Source organism: Panicum hallii, chromosome 9 (assembly GCF_002211085.1).
Source record: "Panicum hallii strain FIL2 chromosome 9, PHallii_v3.1, whole genome shotgun sequence".
NCBI classification, from domain to species: domain Eukaryota; kingdom Viridiplantae; phylum Streptophyta; class Magnoliopsida; order Poales; family Poaceae; genus Panicum; species Panicum hallii.
The window spans coordinates 67,781,387-67,795,837 of record NC_038050.1 but is presented as its reverse complement, the minus strand read 5'-3'; the positions used below and the strand labels follow the sequence as shown (position 1 = coordinate 67,795,837).

At 51.8% G+C, this 14,451-nt stretch overlaps 2 protein-coding genes across 2 annotated transcripts; both read right to left on the bottom strand.

Annotated features, from left to right (window-relative positions):
• Positions 1-3,570: 3,570 nt before the first annotated feature.
• On the bottom strand, positions 3,571-6,483 carry LOC112874118. Its single transcript, XM_025937293.1, has 3 exons — positions 5,184-6,483; positions 4,303-5,027; positions 3,571-4,204 (listed from the first exon to the last, which is right to left on the bottom strand). Exons 1-3 carry the CDS (start codon positions 5,496-5,498, stop codon positions 3,775-3,777), a joined length of 1,470 nt encoding a protein of 489 aa, XP_025793078.1. The 5' UTR covers positions 5,499-6,483; the 3' UTR covers positions 3,571-3,774.
• A 223-nt stretch (positions 6,484-6,706) lies between these two features.
• LOC112874117 (alpha,alpha-trehalose-phosphate synthase [UDP-forming] 6-like) lies at positions 6,707-10,988 on the bottom strand. The gene is made up of 3 exons (XM_025937291.1): positions 7,927-10,988; positions 7,377-7,650; positions 6,707-7,267 (listed from the first exon to the last, which is right to left on the bottom strand). Exons 1-3 carry the CDS (start codon positions 9,915-9,917, stop codon positions 6,935-6,937), a joined length of 2,598 nt encoding a protein of 865 aa, XP_025793076.1. The 5' UTR covers positions 9,918-10,988; the 3' UTR covers positions 6,707-6,934.
• Between the last annotated feature and the right edge of the window lie 3,463 nt (positions 10,989-14,451).

Here is a 14,451-nt window from a genome sequence, read left to right as displayed (position 1 = left end):
TATAATGATTGAGTTAAAATATATTAAGATTAAATTAAGAGATTATATAATACATACTTTATTTATTAAGTATCATATGTCTTACAATACTTTGTGATAAAAAAATATTTATATTACAACATAATATTTACATGAATAAGGTTAGATAATCAAGTTTTGGGGATGATGGAGACCAGTTGTTGTCTCCAAATGTATCGTTGGATTGGAATTCCACAAGCATATCGTCAATACTGAATAAGTCATCTATCTGCGGAGGGATCTTTTCATCATTATTTTCCATAGGAGTGTCCTTGGAGTAACTGGCGTCAGTAGGTTGAGTAGTGAAGTGCGCTTCATACTTGTCCCATTGAACTTGTTTGCCAACAGAGTTCTGGTAGAGTTCAACCAAATGTTTGGTAGTGTGGGACTTCTTAGTGATGTGGTTGTGACAATCACACCTTCGACAAACTTGAGAGTTTTTATGGTGAAAATTTTTCTTTAAAGTGACTTTGCCTTTGTAAGAATTCTTGTTTTTTTGATAATGATGCTTGATTTTGTTGTTCCATTTTTTCTTGAAGTTCTTTTTGAATTTCTTGCCACCAAACTTTTTTTGAGTGTTCCGACTATTGTAGTGAACTTCAGGCAGAGGTGATACGCCCATGGGACGCATTTGATGATTCTTTGTTAAGAGTTCATCATATTTTTCTGCCTGAAGTAGATCATATATCAAGTCAGAATATTTGGCACAGTTATGGTGGCGCTATTGCTGTTGCAATAAACTATTTGCAGGAAGAAATATAGACAACATCTTTTCAATCTTTTCTGCATCATTAACCGGTTGATCATAAAAATAAAGCTTCGAACAAATCTTGTGAACGACAGAGTTATATTATTTGAGTGCAACCCAAAATGTTATAGGATTCTCTTCCATCATATATTCATTCTTGAGATCTGGGTGAAGATGGTGTCTTAAAAAGTATAATGTGGTATATTTGGCTTCATCTGAAATATGGGCTCGTGGATTTGGCTCTTCAATTGTATTAGTGAAGCCTTTTGGTGTTAGCATAATTTTTACATCCATAGCCCAAGTCAGATAGTTGTTACCATCTGCTGCAAGTTCAGCGAAATTTTTGTTGACTAAATGAGCCATTTTCCTACATGAGAGGTCATGTATAGGATTAGTTTATTGTGGTAAATTGAATTATATATGTGTGTAAATATATGCAAAATAATGAAGATGAATCTTGCAACATAATTTAAGGTATATTAAATTGAATAGTGTAACTATTGTATTTTTATTCCCGCGAGAATTAATGACTTGATAGTCATATTTTTTAAAAAAAGTTTCATTGTATAGAATATTTTGGATATACACTTTGTAGGTAATCATCATAAGATGTAGACCTCTCAGTAATGGGCAAGTTACTTGTGCCTAAAGGCATGATCTTAGAGCAAATAAATTCATAAAGAATTTATTGCAGCCGATATCAAGATCTCCATCACCTTGTGTTTCTTTTCCAAACATTCAAATTTATAAACCTTAATTTTGATTTTGCATATTACTACATGATGTAGAATATAAATCAAGTACCATATTTGTAAAAATACAAATAAATAAATGGCACATGAAAAAGATTATTCTTGAATAACATAACCAATGTGAGATCTGCGGATCACATAATGTACAATTACTACGATAATCATAGCATCCATATTACACTGGTGCTAACTTCCAAACCTGATGGTCTAGATAGTTATTTACAATATTTATGCAAATCCAGAATAGTTTGAGGACTAAAACAAAACAATCTAGGACCTCAACTATAAATATGCAGAACTTGATAGTTTAAGCATGTAAATAGATAGAATTATGTGGGTCTTATTGCAAGATTGCAATGGGGTTGGGGGCCCTGTGCCGCCGGCTCTTGTGGTCCAGCTCGGCCTGCTGGCAACCTGGCTTGGCCTGCAGGCGAGACGGCCTGCCGGCGGTGGCACGGCTCAGCCTTGGCTCACATTGGCGGGTCCAGCCTGTAGGCCGTAGTGGCCCAACTCAGCCCAGGCTGGCCTAGCAGCCCTGCCCGTATAAAAAGGGGAAGTGGGAGCGATTAGGGTTGCCGCCGCCGCCCCACGCCTAAAGCCGCCGCCGCCTTCAGGCCTTGGTGCCGCCGATGACGACATGTTGGCGTTGGGGATGACCCCGATGCCGAAGGATGTACATCCCGGTTGGCGAAGGTGGAAGATTAGAGGGTGACGAGGAGGCTCCTCGGGTGGAGTGGGCGTCGGAAGACGCGGTGCCGCTGGTGGCGTCGCCGTTCTGGTACGCTCGGAGGAGCCATTGGTGGTGCTGCTCGAGGCCGCTGCGGCGAGCGGCGAGGGGCCAGGCCCATGGCCTTGGTTCAGTGATGGAGCAGGGGCCTCTCGTCGATGGCGAGGGCTCAGATGGCGGGGCTTCCAGCACCTCTGTCCATTGGCGAAGCGTCATCCTCGACCACCGTAGAAACGGCAGCCATGGTGGTGACGGCATCCTGCAGGACGCCGGCCATGGATGGCGAAGAAACGGCCTCCTCTGTTACCGGAGTGAAAACGACGACGACCAATGTAGGCAGCGAGTGGAAGAACTAGGAAACCATCCTCCAGTGAGTGATAATATATTATAGAGTAAAAGTGAAAAACAGAATGAATAGAGTGAAAAGTGTAGTTTTTAGTGAGGGGGATCATTGTTTATATATAAGTCCAAGGAGCACGGGCCGAAGGGACGTATCCTTGGGGATGGCCTCTTCGTAATTAGTAACTGTAATTAATTATTAACTAATTAATTAATTACAGAAATTGATGACTAATTCTAATTTGTTCTGACCACTCACTTCACTCTCACCTCTCCGAGCTGATGTTTGCATGCGGCATGTATATGGATTCAGGTTGCTTTTAACATTTTATTTTTGCTGGCAGCTTGAACTCGTACGCCTGGAGGTGAATCTTCCTGCTATTAGTAGTAGGTTGTATTTTTCTCTTCTTTATCTTCCTTTCTATATTGATCTATATCCATTCACTGCAGAGGCATTATCTTATGCCAACGCGTGTTCCTCGAGGAAGGCGCCATCAGTGCTAGTAGATGTTGACACAAACTTGCAGTGACGTATGCTGATATAATTAATGATGAACTGGAACTTCTGACTATTTAATAGAATTCGTTGGACTGGAGCACTTGAAAAGATATATTATCATGTTGTAACGAAAATAATTGTAATGGAAATAAGGAGCATGGCATTCCGTAGTCTTTTGTCGTCACGAGTCTGTTTTGTGTTCTCTTCTATTTGTTGTTAATTTGTTCAGCATATTTTTGTGGACTTTTAACAATGCAATAATGGATGGTTGGGTGCAAGACTTATGGAGAGCCCGGAATAAAAAAGATTTTCCTTGATATCGAAAGTTATTTTGTATTCTGTCTACTCTCAATTTCCAGAACAGAATTGTTATTCTAGAGTTGTTTTCACTCTTCTGTCCAGCCAGTCTTTGCCAGTATATTTTAATCAGTATTCAGCAGGTATCAATACATGTCCCAGCCATGTTTCATCATTGAACAGATACTCGGATACCAAACCTCAACCAATTGCGTTAGATTCAGACGTTGCTGCAGATGAAATACCCTTTTTACATTCTTTACAAGTTACAAGTATACATGTATGATGTTGTGGAGTAGAACACCTCCCCTGTATCTATCTACAATATTGTATGTCTCCCACGAAGATACTCCCTGAAACCTGAAGCTGAAGTGATTCGACGTGGAGGCATGCATTACTCTGCAGGATTTACTACTCTGCTCCCGTGTAGTAGTAGCGCCTGGTTCAAGCCGTCTGCCGGAGTAGCGTTTGCAACTACACTTGCTTCACAGTCCCAGTCCTTGTCCTCCTCTGCCGCCTGCAGAGCGGCGACCTGCGCGCGCTGCCTGTCCGCGGGATAAGTCCAGTACAGCGCGGAGTACGTGAGGCAGCAGACGGCGATCGGCACGGCGACCTCCGCGAGCACTGCCTTGCCCAGCGCGGCGGCGTTCTCCCTGTCGACGTCCACGCTCGTGCCGGACGCGGCCGGCTGGTACCCGAAGACGCGCTCCGCCAGGATGCCCACGAGCGGCGGCGCGAACGACGCGAACACCGACTCGAGGCACCTGTCGATCGCGTACACCGTCGTCCTCGCCGTCTCCGGCACGATCTCCGCGAAAATTGGACTGCAAGCAAAGAGAAGGACGGCGGGCGGGGGTGAGCGAGTTGCCAGATGGAGCAACGGCAACTTTTCGCAGGGTCCACGGTGGTGTCATCAGCTCACTAGTTTGTGGTGACGGGGCACCAGGGCATGGCGAAGCCCAAGACGAAGAACGCGGCGGCGTACGCAGCCCCCGCCGCGGGGTCGTCGGGGAGCGCGAGCAGCAGGACGGCCGCGAGCGGGACGGTCGACGCGGTGCACACCTGTGCCAGCGCGATTCTCCCCGTGTTGGGGAACCGCCGCGCCAGCGGGTCCCCGACGAATCCCGCGAACAGCGCGCCGAGCGCGTTGGCGAGGCTGTTCAGGGTAGTGATCGCACTGGTCTGCCAGTGCGTGAACCCCACGAGCTCCAGCCACATGGCGGCGAAGCTGAGCGCCGACCACGGGACGGTCCCGGCCACGCCCTGCGCCACGATGATCTGGAACGTCGGCACCCGCACCACGTCCTTGGCTTCTCCGACGAGTCGGGACAGCGTGGCCGCGGCGGTCGCCTTCGTCCTGCTGGGGCGGGGGTCCGCGCCGAGGAGCCATGTCAGGGAGGCGAGCGAGGCGCTGACGAGGGCGAGGGCGTAGAACGCCAGCCGCCAGCCTGGGACGCCGAAGAAGCTCGTGGCCGCGAGCAGCACGCCGAGGGAGTTCCCCGTGACATGGCCCATGCTCTGTGCCATCACCATCCACCCGAACGCCGAGCCACGCGTGGCGTCGTCGCTGTAGTCGGCCACGAGGGAGTAGATCGCCGGCACCACGAGCGCCAGCCCAACGCCATTGAAGCCCCTGGCCAACGCCATCTGCAACAGAGCTCTTCATTACAGCCTTCAGGTAGGTAACGCCGCGCCCTAGCCTCTAGCAGGAACAGCAGAACCCAACGGGGAAAAAATGTTTCGGAGGCCCACTTGTCAGTGGGTGGGGGAACGGCGCAAAAATAACACGTGGCGGCCACTGACCTGGAGAAATGTGCCCGAGGCGCCGACGAGCAGCGTGGCCACGGCCCATAGGAATGCGCCCGCGGCGACGACGCGCGCGCGGTCGTGGCGCGCCGCGGCGCACGTCGCGAGCGGGTAGCACACGGCCTGCACGAGCGCGCGGCACAGCGTGAGGGATCCCAGCGCGGTGGGCGAGGCCCCCAGCGCCGCGCCCACCTCCCTGTACACCGCCGGCAGCAGCGCCTCGTCCGCGCGCTCCAGCAGCGCCGCCACGGTCACCAGCGCCAGCGTCCACTGCCGCCGCCGGCGCCGGCGCTGCGCCGCGCTGATCCCCATTTCCTCCGCAAACACTCTGCGTGCCGACGTGCGCAACGATTTGAAAGGGAAGGCAATTGAGGGTTTAGTTTATAGCACTAGATGGCACCGTTTTTCTTCGTTGCTCGTACGTGCAAGCATTGACCTCAAGATTTCTTGCGATTAACAATGCTTGCAAGGAAGCGATTGGCGAATATATAATGTATTCGCGCCTGATAGCTACGCCGGCTAGACTCAAGTTTCACGACTGAAAGCTTCGGGTTTGACTGTCAGTGGAGTCCTGGAGAGGTTGCGACATAACCTTGTAGGCAATCTAGGGACCATGTCCAAGATTGAACTTCTCTGAGTGATAGCCAATGCCCGGTGCTGAAGATTGCTGAAATGTTAGTGAAACCTTTGTTATTTCGCCCCCAAAAGATAGGGATTGGATCTGTTAATGAGATAATCAGCTGCTGAGCTCTTACCAGTACTGCTTGTTTGTTTCTAGGTTCACCGAACTCCGGACGTGAGGCCAACTTGTCGCGTCTACTCCCTCCGTTCCAAATTATTGATCATTTATCTAGATACATATTAATTATTATGCACCTATAAATACCAAAACGATCTATAATTTAGAATGGAGGGAGTAGCAATTAGCAACTTCAGATTCATATATCTTTTCATGCACCGACCAAAATCCTAATCTGTTTGTTTCAGGATAGATGTAATTACAAGAGTACATGTGAAGTAAATTTGTCAGATGTGCTCTTCAGAGAAATGGAACCAAACATCTGTATGCCCCTTAATTTCTACCCTTTTAGGTAGCAAAATTGGTGCCATTTACAGAAAGAAGTATTTATGGTTGTCGCATTTAACCATATTTTCTCCTTTTTTGAGATGGAGGTGGATTTGACAATATTTTCTCCTTCCAGAGAAATTGGGATTGGATTTGTTTATCAGGTAGCCAGGTGCTGAGGCGCGTCTTTGTATATTCTCGCGTCACAGCGCTCCAAGATCTGGCTTCAACTTGTATCTTCTTTTAGTTATTATACCGAACTTTGGTAACACTATTGCTTAGACCGGCTCAATCCTAAGTAACTGACATCACATGACATGAGTAGAAACTACTTAAGGACTGACAGGCAATCAGGTGGCTATTTATACCAAGATGTCATACAGACAGACGAGCAAAGTTATGATCTTCAGAGGAATGGAACTTCAGATCCGCCTACTGGTTTACACTGATCTGGTTATCTGGCAGCACCACAAGCAGGCCTTCAAGGCATCCATAGAAACAAGTACTAGGATCATCCGGCAAGTAACTACATCATCACAGTGCATTATCCTGAAAACCATACCTCATTTACACATCTAACTACTCGGCGAAAGCTCCAGCCTCCAAGTGGGCCAACGCAAATTGTACGCCCTGCACCTGCAATCCCAACTGCTGCAGGGCGCTAATCGCTACTACTAATCTGCTACTCCCACACGTCCGGAGAAGAGTCGTCGTCTTCATCCCGGTGGTTGGCCAGGGCCAGCTCCTCGGAGACGTAGGAGAGCCCCTGCATCAGCCTCACCACCTCCGCCGCGTCGTCGAGGTAGTACTTGGCCTTGCTGGGCTTGCGGCCGACGGTGCACGCGAACACCTCCGCCTTGGACGCCAGTGAGTCCCCGCAGGCCGCCGTGGCGATCAGCTGGAACATGTCCTCGTCGGACTTGTCGTCGCCGATGCACAGCACGAAGTCCGGGCACTGGCCCCGCTCCTGCATCGACGCCAGCATGCGCCGCGCCACCAGGCCCTTGCTCACGCCCTGCGAGAAGGAAATGATTTCCCCTTGTGAGTTTAATCTCGCATGCCTCGATTATTTATTTGCGCCAAGAACATGTCGATGAGATGAAGAACGAGGGTGAAGGCGTCACCTGCGGTTTCACTTCGACAGAGTGAGAGGTGGTCTTCACTGACACGGGCTCGTTCGCGAGCACGCTCTCGAGGTGGTCGACGAGCTCCTTGGCCTGGCACGAGCCGAAGTCAGGGTCCGCGTCCTCGTAGTTCCAGACGAGGATCGTCTCCCTGTCCTCGATGGTTGAACCGTCCGTCGTCTCCCTGTAGAGGCACATCACCGGCTCTGCGATCTGCTTCCAGCTGCAATCGGCAGCAGCGATGCAGGTCTGCCACTCCGCGTCCCTCTTAGACCTTTATTCAGTAAATTAAAGTTTCCGAGAGTAAGAGATCATTGAACTGGACAGTTCCTAGAATCTCAGCAACAAATAGACCAGGTAGCCAAATTCGTTGCATCCTATGTTCTATTCCAATGCTACTATGTGTTTGTGTCCAACTAAGCAGCATTCTGAAACATTTCTTCACAATACTGACGCAACGTTCAGCTCGGTATAGTGAACTAGAACATAGTCTATGATGTCTATGGAGAAGGTGAAAGAATGATCTTCACGAACAGGAAGCAGCACATACCTCAGGAAATAGCCATGCTCTGCCGCTATGCCAAGGTTCTCACAAGGGAACCACTCGTGGAGAGTGCGCCGGTCATAGCCACTGCAAAGGTACACCTCATTGTTCTTGTCCCGGCACAAGCTGTTCAGTATCCTCACCGACTCCGCGGACGGGCTCTTGTTAATCGCCTGTGGCATCAGCGTGCCATCGTAGTCCAGCAGAATCGCGCGCGTCTTCGCCCTCCGGTACGCCATAAGGATGCTCTCCAAGGAAAGCTTCTTGAAGCTCAGGTCGAGCGAGACCACTCTGAACCGCAGGCCGAAGCCAATGCCCCAGCACCGCCGCTTGTCGTGATCCTTGCAGGTCCTCTCGAGGTCCTGCAGGAAGCTGTTGGCCCAGTACCCCACGTCGTGGGTGCTCACGTAGCGGAAGTGCTTGTCGTGGCGCAACCTCTTCTCGCTCTCAGGCAGCACAAGGGCGCTCTCCATGGCGTCGGCCACGGCCTCGATGTTCCACGGGTTCACCCTGACCGCGCCACTCAGGGACGGTGAGCACCCGATGAACTCGGACACCACCAGCATACTCTTCTTCTCCTCTGGCTTCCCCTGCCGCAGCATCCTGTCCAGCGTCTCGTTGCCTTGCCGGGAGACGATGTACTCATAGGGGATCAAGTTCATGCCGTCCCGGACCGCGGTCACCAGGCACACCTCGGCAATGACATAGTACGCCACGCGCTCGTAGAACTGCAACGGCTCATCGATCAGAACAACGGGCTCATACCCGGGTTCACCATACACCTCGTTGATGCGCCGCATCATGCCGTACGTCTCGGCCTGCACCTCCGCGACGTCCTTGCCCCGCCCTCGGGCCGGGTTGGCGACCTGCACCAGCACCAGCTTCCCCCGCCACTCGGGGTGTTGCCGCAGCAGCTCCTCCATGGCGAGCAACTTAAGGCTGATCCCCTTGAAGATGTCCATGTCGTCGACACCCAGCATGACCACCCTGCCCTTCCCCATGTACTTCTCCATCAGCTCAGCCACCTTGGCCTCGGTCTCCGGCAACCCGAGCACCGTCTTGAGCTGCTCCATGTGCACCCCCACCGGCAGGATCTTGATGCTCACCGTCCGGCCGTAGTACTCCAGGCAAATGTGCCCCCTCTTGGACTCGTACGAGAGGCCGAGCATGCGGCCGCAGCAGGAGAGGAAGTGGCGCGCGTAGTCGAAGGTGTGGAAGCCGATGAGGTCGGAGTTGAGCAGGGCGCGCAGCAGCTCCTCGCGCACGGGCAGCGTCTTGTAGATCTCCGACGAGGGGAACGGCGAGTGCAGGAAGAAGCCGAGCTTGATACGGTTGAAGCGCTTGCGGAGGAAGGTGGGGAGCACCATGAGGTGGTAGTCGTGCACCCACACGAAGTCGTCGTCCGGGTTGATCACCTCAAGCACCTTGTCCGCGAAGATCTTGTTGGCGGAGACGTAGGCCTGCCACAGCGAGCGGTCGAAGCGGCCGCCGAGGTCGGGGGACAGCGGCAGCATGTAGTGGAAGAGCGGCCACAGGTGCTGCTTGCAGAAGCCGTGGTAGTAGCGCTCGGCGATGTCGGGCGGCAGGAAGGCCGGCACGCAGTTGTGGGTGTCGAGGAGCGCCTGCGCCACGGCGTCCTGGTCGGCCTGCGGGATGTCGTCGCGGAGGCAGCCGATGTAGATGAACTCCATCGAGGGGGGCGACGTGTGGTGGAGGTGGCGGAGGAGGGAGTCCTCGTCCCAGTCAAAGGTCCAGGGCTCCTCCGGCGACGCCGGGCGGTGGGACCGGATGGGGAGCTGGTTGGCCACCACGATGGTGCGCGGGCGCGGCGCGGGGGACGGTGTGGACGGCGACGCCGGGGAGTCGTCGATGAGCCCCGAGTTGGTGACCACGCGCGGGAGCCGCCGCCGGAGAGCGCCGAGCGCGGCCGGCGCCGGCGCCTGGTCCGCCGCGCCGGTGGCCAGGTCGAGGAGGTTGGAGTAGGAGCGGGACACCATGGCCGGCCGCCTGGTTCTTGCAAGGATCCGAGCGGTTGCCTGGATCAAATGTTTGGGCTTCTTGCTACAAGAAGCACCGTCCTTGAAGCCCAATCCAAGATTGGTGCCGGATCGACGCAAGGAAACTAGCAAAGAGCAGAGCTTTGGCACGCTGTTCCTTGCAGGATAGCAACAAGCTTGCAGAGCTTGCGGGAGAAGTGGCGCACACGGGATTCAACAAGCAGACACCTGTATCACTATGCTCACCCTACGACTACGAGTGATGGGAGCGAGGGCAGCCACAGATTCAATTGGGATTCAATTGGGAAGAGAGAGGGGGGGAATTGTGTGCTTTCAATACAAGGGAGAACCTTTTCTCCTGCTGCAAACTGACGTTGTTGTTCTCGCCTGGGTGCAGCAGTGGTGGAAAAAGGTCGGCTCAGAGACTGGCTGGCTATTTGCAGTAAAAATCCGACCGCTTTGAAGCGAGAAATGGGGGGTTTTCAGCAAGCAAGCAACTCAACTAGAGTAAAGGAAGCTGATAAATATCAGACGGGGAAAGTGCAGGAAAAAGTTCAGAGAAAGAGAAACCCGGAAGAATCTCCAAGCCGCAACCAGCAGGCTCGCTCCTCAACCCCTACGCGATCAAGAGCTGCTCATCTTGCATGAGGAGGAAGTGGAGGGGAGGGGAACAGAGCTTTATAGCAGCAGTTCCTACACAAGATCTTCCGAGCTCACCTCATGGAGATCCATGCCCTCGGATTAATCAATCAGAAAGACGACGGGGACAAACGAGTCGCATAGGACGCCATGACGGGGCGGTGCGGAGTGACAGGGACTGCAATGATCTCCCTGCCCTTGTGGGAGACGGATCGAAGACGAGCGAGAGGAAAGTACAAGAAACGGGAGCGGAAAAGAATGAGTTTCTTCGGGGATCGGCAGGAGGTTGTTTGGTTTTGGTGGCCTTGCGCTTGGATCTTCGGGCGGATCCCAGGGAGAAGAGCACAGGCGCCTCACAGGTGTACGGCCGCTGGAAGTAAATTGAGGAGGAAATTCACCGGGCGAGTCGGGCGGACAGGGTTCGGTGTGCGTTCCCGTCGTGTGATTATTGGTTTTATATCAGGCGACAGCGAAAGAGCCTGACGGTGTACACGATTGGACAGGTGAAATGAATAAGAAAGCCTGTTTAGTTCGGCAGGCGTAAAAGAAAATTTTTTTTTGCAAAACAATCTTACCAATTTGAAGTACTAAATAAAGTCTATTTATAAAATTTTTTGCATGGATGTGTTGTAAATCGCGAGACGAATCTAATGATGCTAATCAATCCATAATTAAGCAATAATTAGCGGGTGGTTAATGTAGCATCACTGTTGCAAATCGTGGATTAAGTAGTCTCATTAGATTCGTCTCGCGATTTACAGCCCATCCATGCAAAAAATTTTGTAAATAGACTTCATTTAGTACTTCAAATTAGTAAGATTCCTTTAAAAATTTTGCGTTTACGGCTTTTTTGCGTTTACGGGGTGGAAACTAAACAGAGCCTGAGTTTGTGTCTGTCTGAATGAATTTCGTGCTCTTGATTGCAGTGGAGTTTCTCATCCAGAGCTCCAGACCAACCGCTCTCTACGGCCCTACCTACAGCGTTCGCACTTCAGACTTGCCGACGCACGGATGTTTTTTTTTTACTGGAATAGCTTCATTCCTTTAAACCGTGGACACAGCACAATCGCTTACCACCAGAACCTCAACGCCTATCGGCGGAGAGTCCCAGTACGGGTTAGTACGGATAAAGATAGTTCATGCTTGGCAAAGCTCTAGTTCAATTTTTATTAGGCTATCTCCAACCGTCATTCTCTGTATCCTTTTCTATATCCTTCATTTATAGAATTCTCTACAAAATTCTCTCCTCTATATCTCATTTCTCTCCAACAACGTTCTCTAAATCTCGTTCTCTATACATTAAACCCTATATTAGAAAAGTATTTTGTTCCAAATTTTTATACGTACGTATTTATCATACCTCAAATGCTATGGACATATTTTATTTTTATTTAATTCAGTGTTTAAAACGTAAAGAAAAAATAGAGAAGAGGAGAGAGAATCTCTATATATAGAGGAAACCTGTAGCGTTCTCTATTTTAGAGGACCATTTAAAGAACGCTGCTGGAGCAATAGAGAACGAAATCTTATCTATATATAGGGTACAGAACGGTTTAGAGGCCACCGTTGGGCCTTAGACTACCAATTTGCCGTGTGAGAATTTTTTTTCTTTGTTCTAATAAGGAGCAAGGGCAAGGATGTGCCAAAGCTATGGTTCGAATGCATTTTAGACTGCTCGTAATGGATGCCTCTGTTTCGTCTGTAGGCAGGCCTGTGTTCTAGCGCGAGCATCTCTGCGTATTTTGTGAGACAAAAATACTTTATGTGCGTGCTGCCTAGTTTTGGTCCTTTATCTCTCTTTTTTCATAGGTTTTGGTCCTTTGTCTAGCTTGGCACGTTTGCAGAAAGTCACTGGTCCTCCCAAAACCATACCTCTCAGTTCTCACCAAGCAAGAAGCACTAGCTCGGATCATGGGCAAACATCTCTTTTGGCATCCTAACCACATCTCAATCTTATTTCAAGTCAAAAAAAGAAGATGCCCCTCGCATTTGGTTGGAGGCAAGAACCAGGGCGAAGCTCGCGAATGTTTAATCCGAGTGGACTTTTCCCCCTCCGCAGATGCGCGATGACCATTCTACCCCTCAGCTTTTTACCAAGGCAGCAGACGACGCGAGGTGCCCGCGGGTACAGTAAAATCGCGTGTGGGCAACCGGCAACGGGCGGGGCAACGGCGAGCCAGCCGAGCCGGGGAACCCGCGTGGCGAGAACGGAGTTCCCGACAGCGACCCAGGCTGTCCGCCGGCGACGTGGCGCGGCGCGGTACGTCGGAGGCGGCAGCGGCCGGGGGCAGCGGGCTAATGGGGGCCTGACAAGTGGATGTCAGCTTGTGACCCCGTGTCTCTTCCTGAGATGCGCGATGGGTCAGTGTGAAATTCAGTGGGAGGCAGCGGAGGGAATCTGACTGGGCTCCCACTTTCTGCCACAGATGCTGGTTGCCGGATCTATGCCGTGGGCAGATGGAGATGGAGATGGAAAATCATCAGAATATGTTTTATTGTTTTACCTAGTGTAAGAGTAAATAAATAAAGGCCTGATCTGATACAGAATCCCTCACTGCTACAGCTGCTAGAGTAGCAAAGCAACACCACCGAGCAGAGGATTGCAACGCAGGATGACGACATCATGTCGTGCGGCGAGCGGGGTCAACCGGGTAACAGACCGAAGAGATCAGATTAGGTTTCAGCTCGGGGTACGAATAACTTTGCTGCCGGTGCCTTTCTCGGGCTCAGTACCCCTACTGTCGCTCCATGTGGGGGGCTACCGCTACGGCACCGTCGCTTGTGCGCTCTCGTACCCGTGCCGCTCCGGCCACGGGCCACCGCTGTTTCTGCCCCCTCTCTCCGCACCCATCCGCTGGAGACCGATCTATCCTCTGGGGTTCATGCACCGGCGACGGCGCCTGGCGAGGCGACGCCGGCCAAGTCTGCGCGCCTCCTGACGCCAAATGGAGGAAGCTTTGCCCCCGTCCACCGTTTGAACTCTGGTGATGCGGCCTGCGGGCGGATGAGGCAGAGGACCACCAGCGGGCAGCGGCCGTGCCACACTGCCACCGGGCGCTGGCGGCAGCGCGATCAGGGGAGGGCGGCGCCCCAGCGGCGGTCCCGCCGGTCCTGGATCCAACGCTCAGGGAATCAGGATAAGATGTGCCTACCCTGTCTTGGCGTCCGGCTGCCGGTGCTCCGGTTAAGGATCGCTGCACCTGCATGATACTAGTACATGGTTTGGGGCATCGTTTCCGTTTCTAGATCGGATAGATTGCTTTCGGGACCCGGACCAGCCATGAACGCAATTAAACCCTGTTGCTACGTTTCTCTCCCACACAAGCTCAATGCACTGCACGCGTGGCGTCACATCAGCGGCTGCGACGGCATTGTCGTGTTAAAGCAATGGACAGGGCGACGGAGGCCAGTGCCTCGCCATCCATCGTTCACCAGCGGCTCCGTTTGGGTCCATCAGACTGTAGTCTGCAGCGAAGGCAAGTAATCCAGCAGATGAAGGGCACCCAAGCACAGTCAGTGCCTTGATCCAAGTAATAAATTAGTAAAGATATTTTCCCCCCGGGGCACAGGGGCGCGTGACGTGTGGGCGACCAATGATTTGGTTTCAGAGGGCCGGGCCTCGCTGTCAACGCCGGCGTCAGTCAGATCAGTTGGTACACCTGATCACGACGCCCCCAATTCTTTATCCTGTTGCAGCCGGCTCCCGCCGTAAAACCTGACGGCATCATCGATCAGCCTCACGAACTACACCGTGAATGTGAAGACGCCATGAGTTGCTGCTGCTGTGTGAGTGAGTGACTTGGCTTCAAGTCTCGATCCTGCTTGATTTTGGAGCCTGATTAGATGATCCATCCGTGGAGGTCGTCTCGGGCCGGTCATTAGTCGTTGTCCGCGA

Coding starts and splice junctions, on each gene's coding strand:
- LOC112874118 (XM_025937293.1), bottom strand. CDS start 5,498: ATGGGGATCAGCGCGGCGCAGCGCCGGCGCCGGCGGCGGCAGTGGACG. Junction 5,028..5,183: donor CCTCGGGCACATTTCTCCAG/GTCAGTGGCCGC, acceptor GCTCTGTTGCAG/ATGGCGTTGGCCAGGGGCTT. Junction 4,205..4,302: donor TGCCCCGTCACCACAAACTA/GTGAGCTGATGA, acceptor CTTTGCTTGCAG/TCCAATTTTCGCGGAGATCG.
- LOC112874117 (XM_025937291.1), bottom strand. CDS start 9,917: ATGGTGTCCCGCTCCTACTCCAACCTCCTCGACCTGGCCACCGGCGCG. Junction 7,651..7,926: donor GAGCATGGCTATTTCCTGAG/GTATGTGCTGCT, acceptor TACTGAATAAAG/GTCTAAGAGGGACGCGGAGT. Junction 7,268..7,376: donor CTGTCGAAGTGAAACCGCAG/GTGACGCCTTCA, acceptor TCCTTCTCGCAG/GGCGTGAGCAAGGGCCTGGT.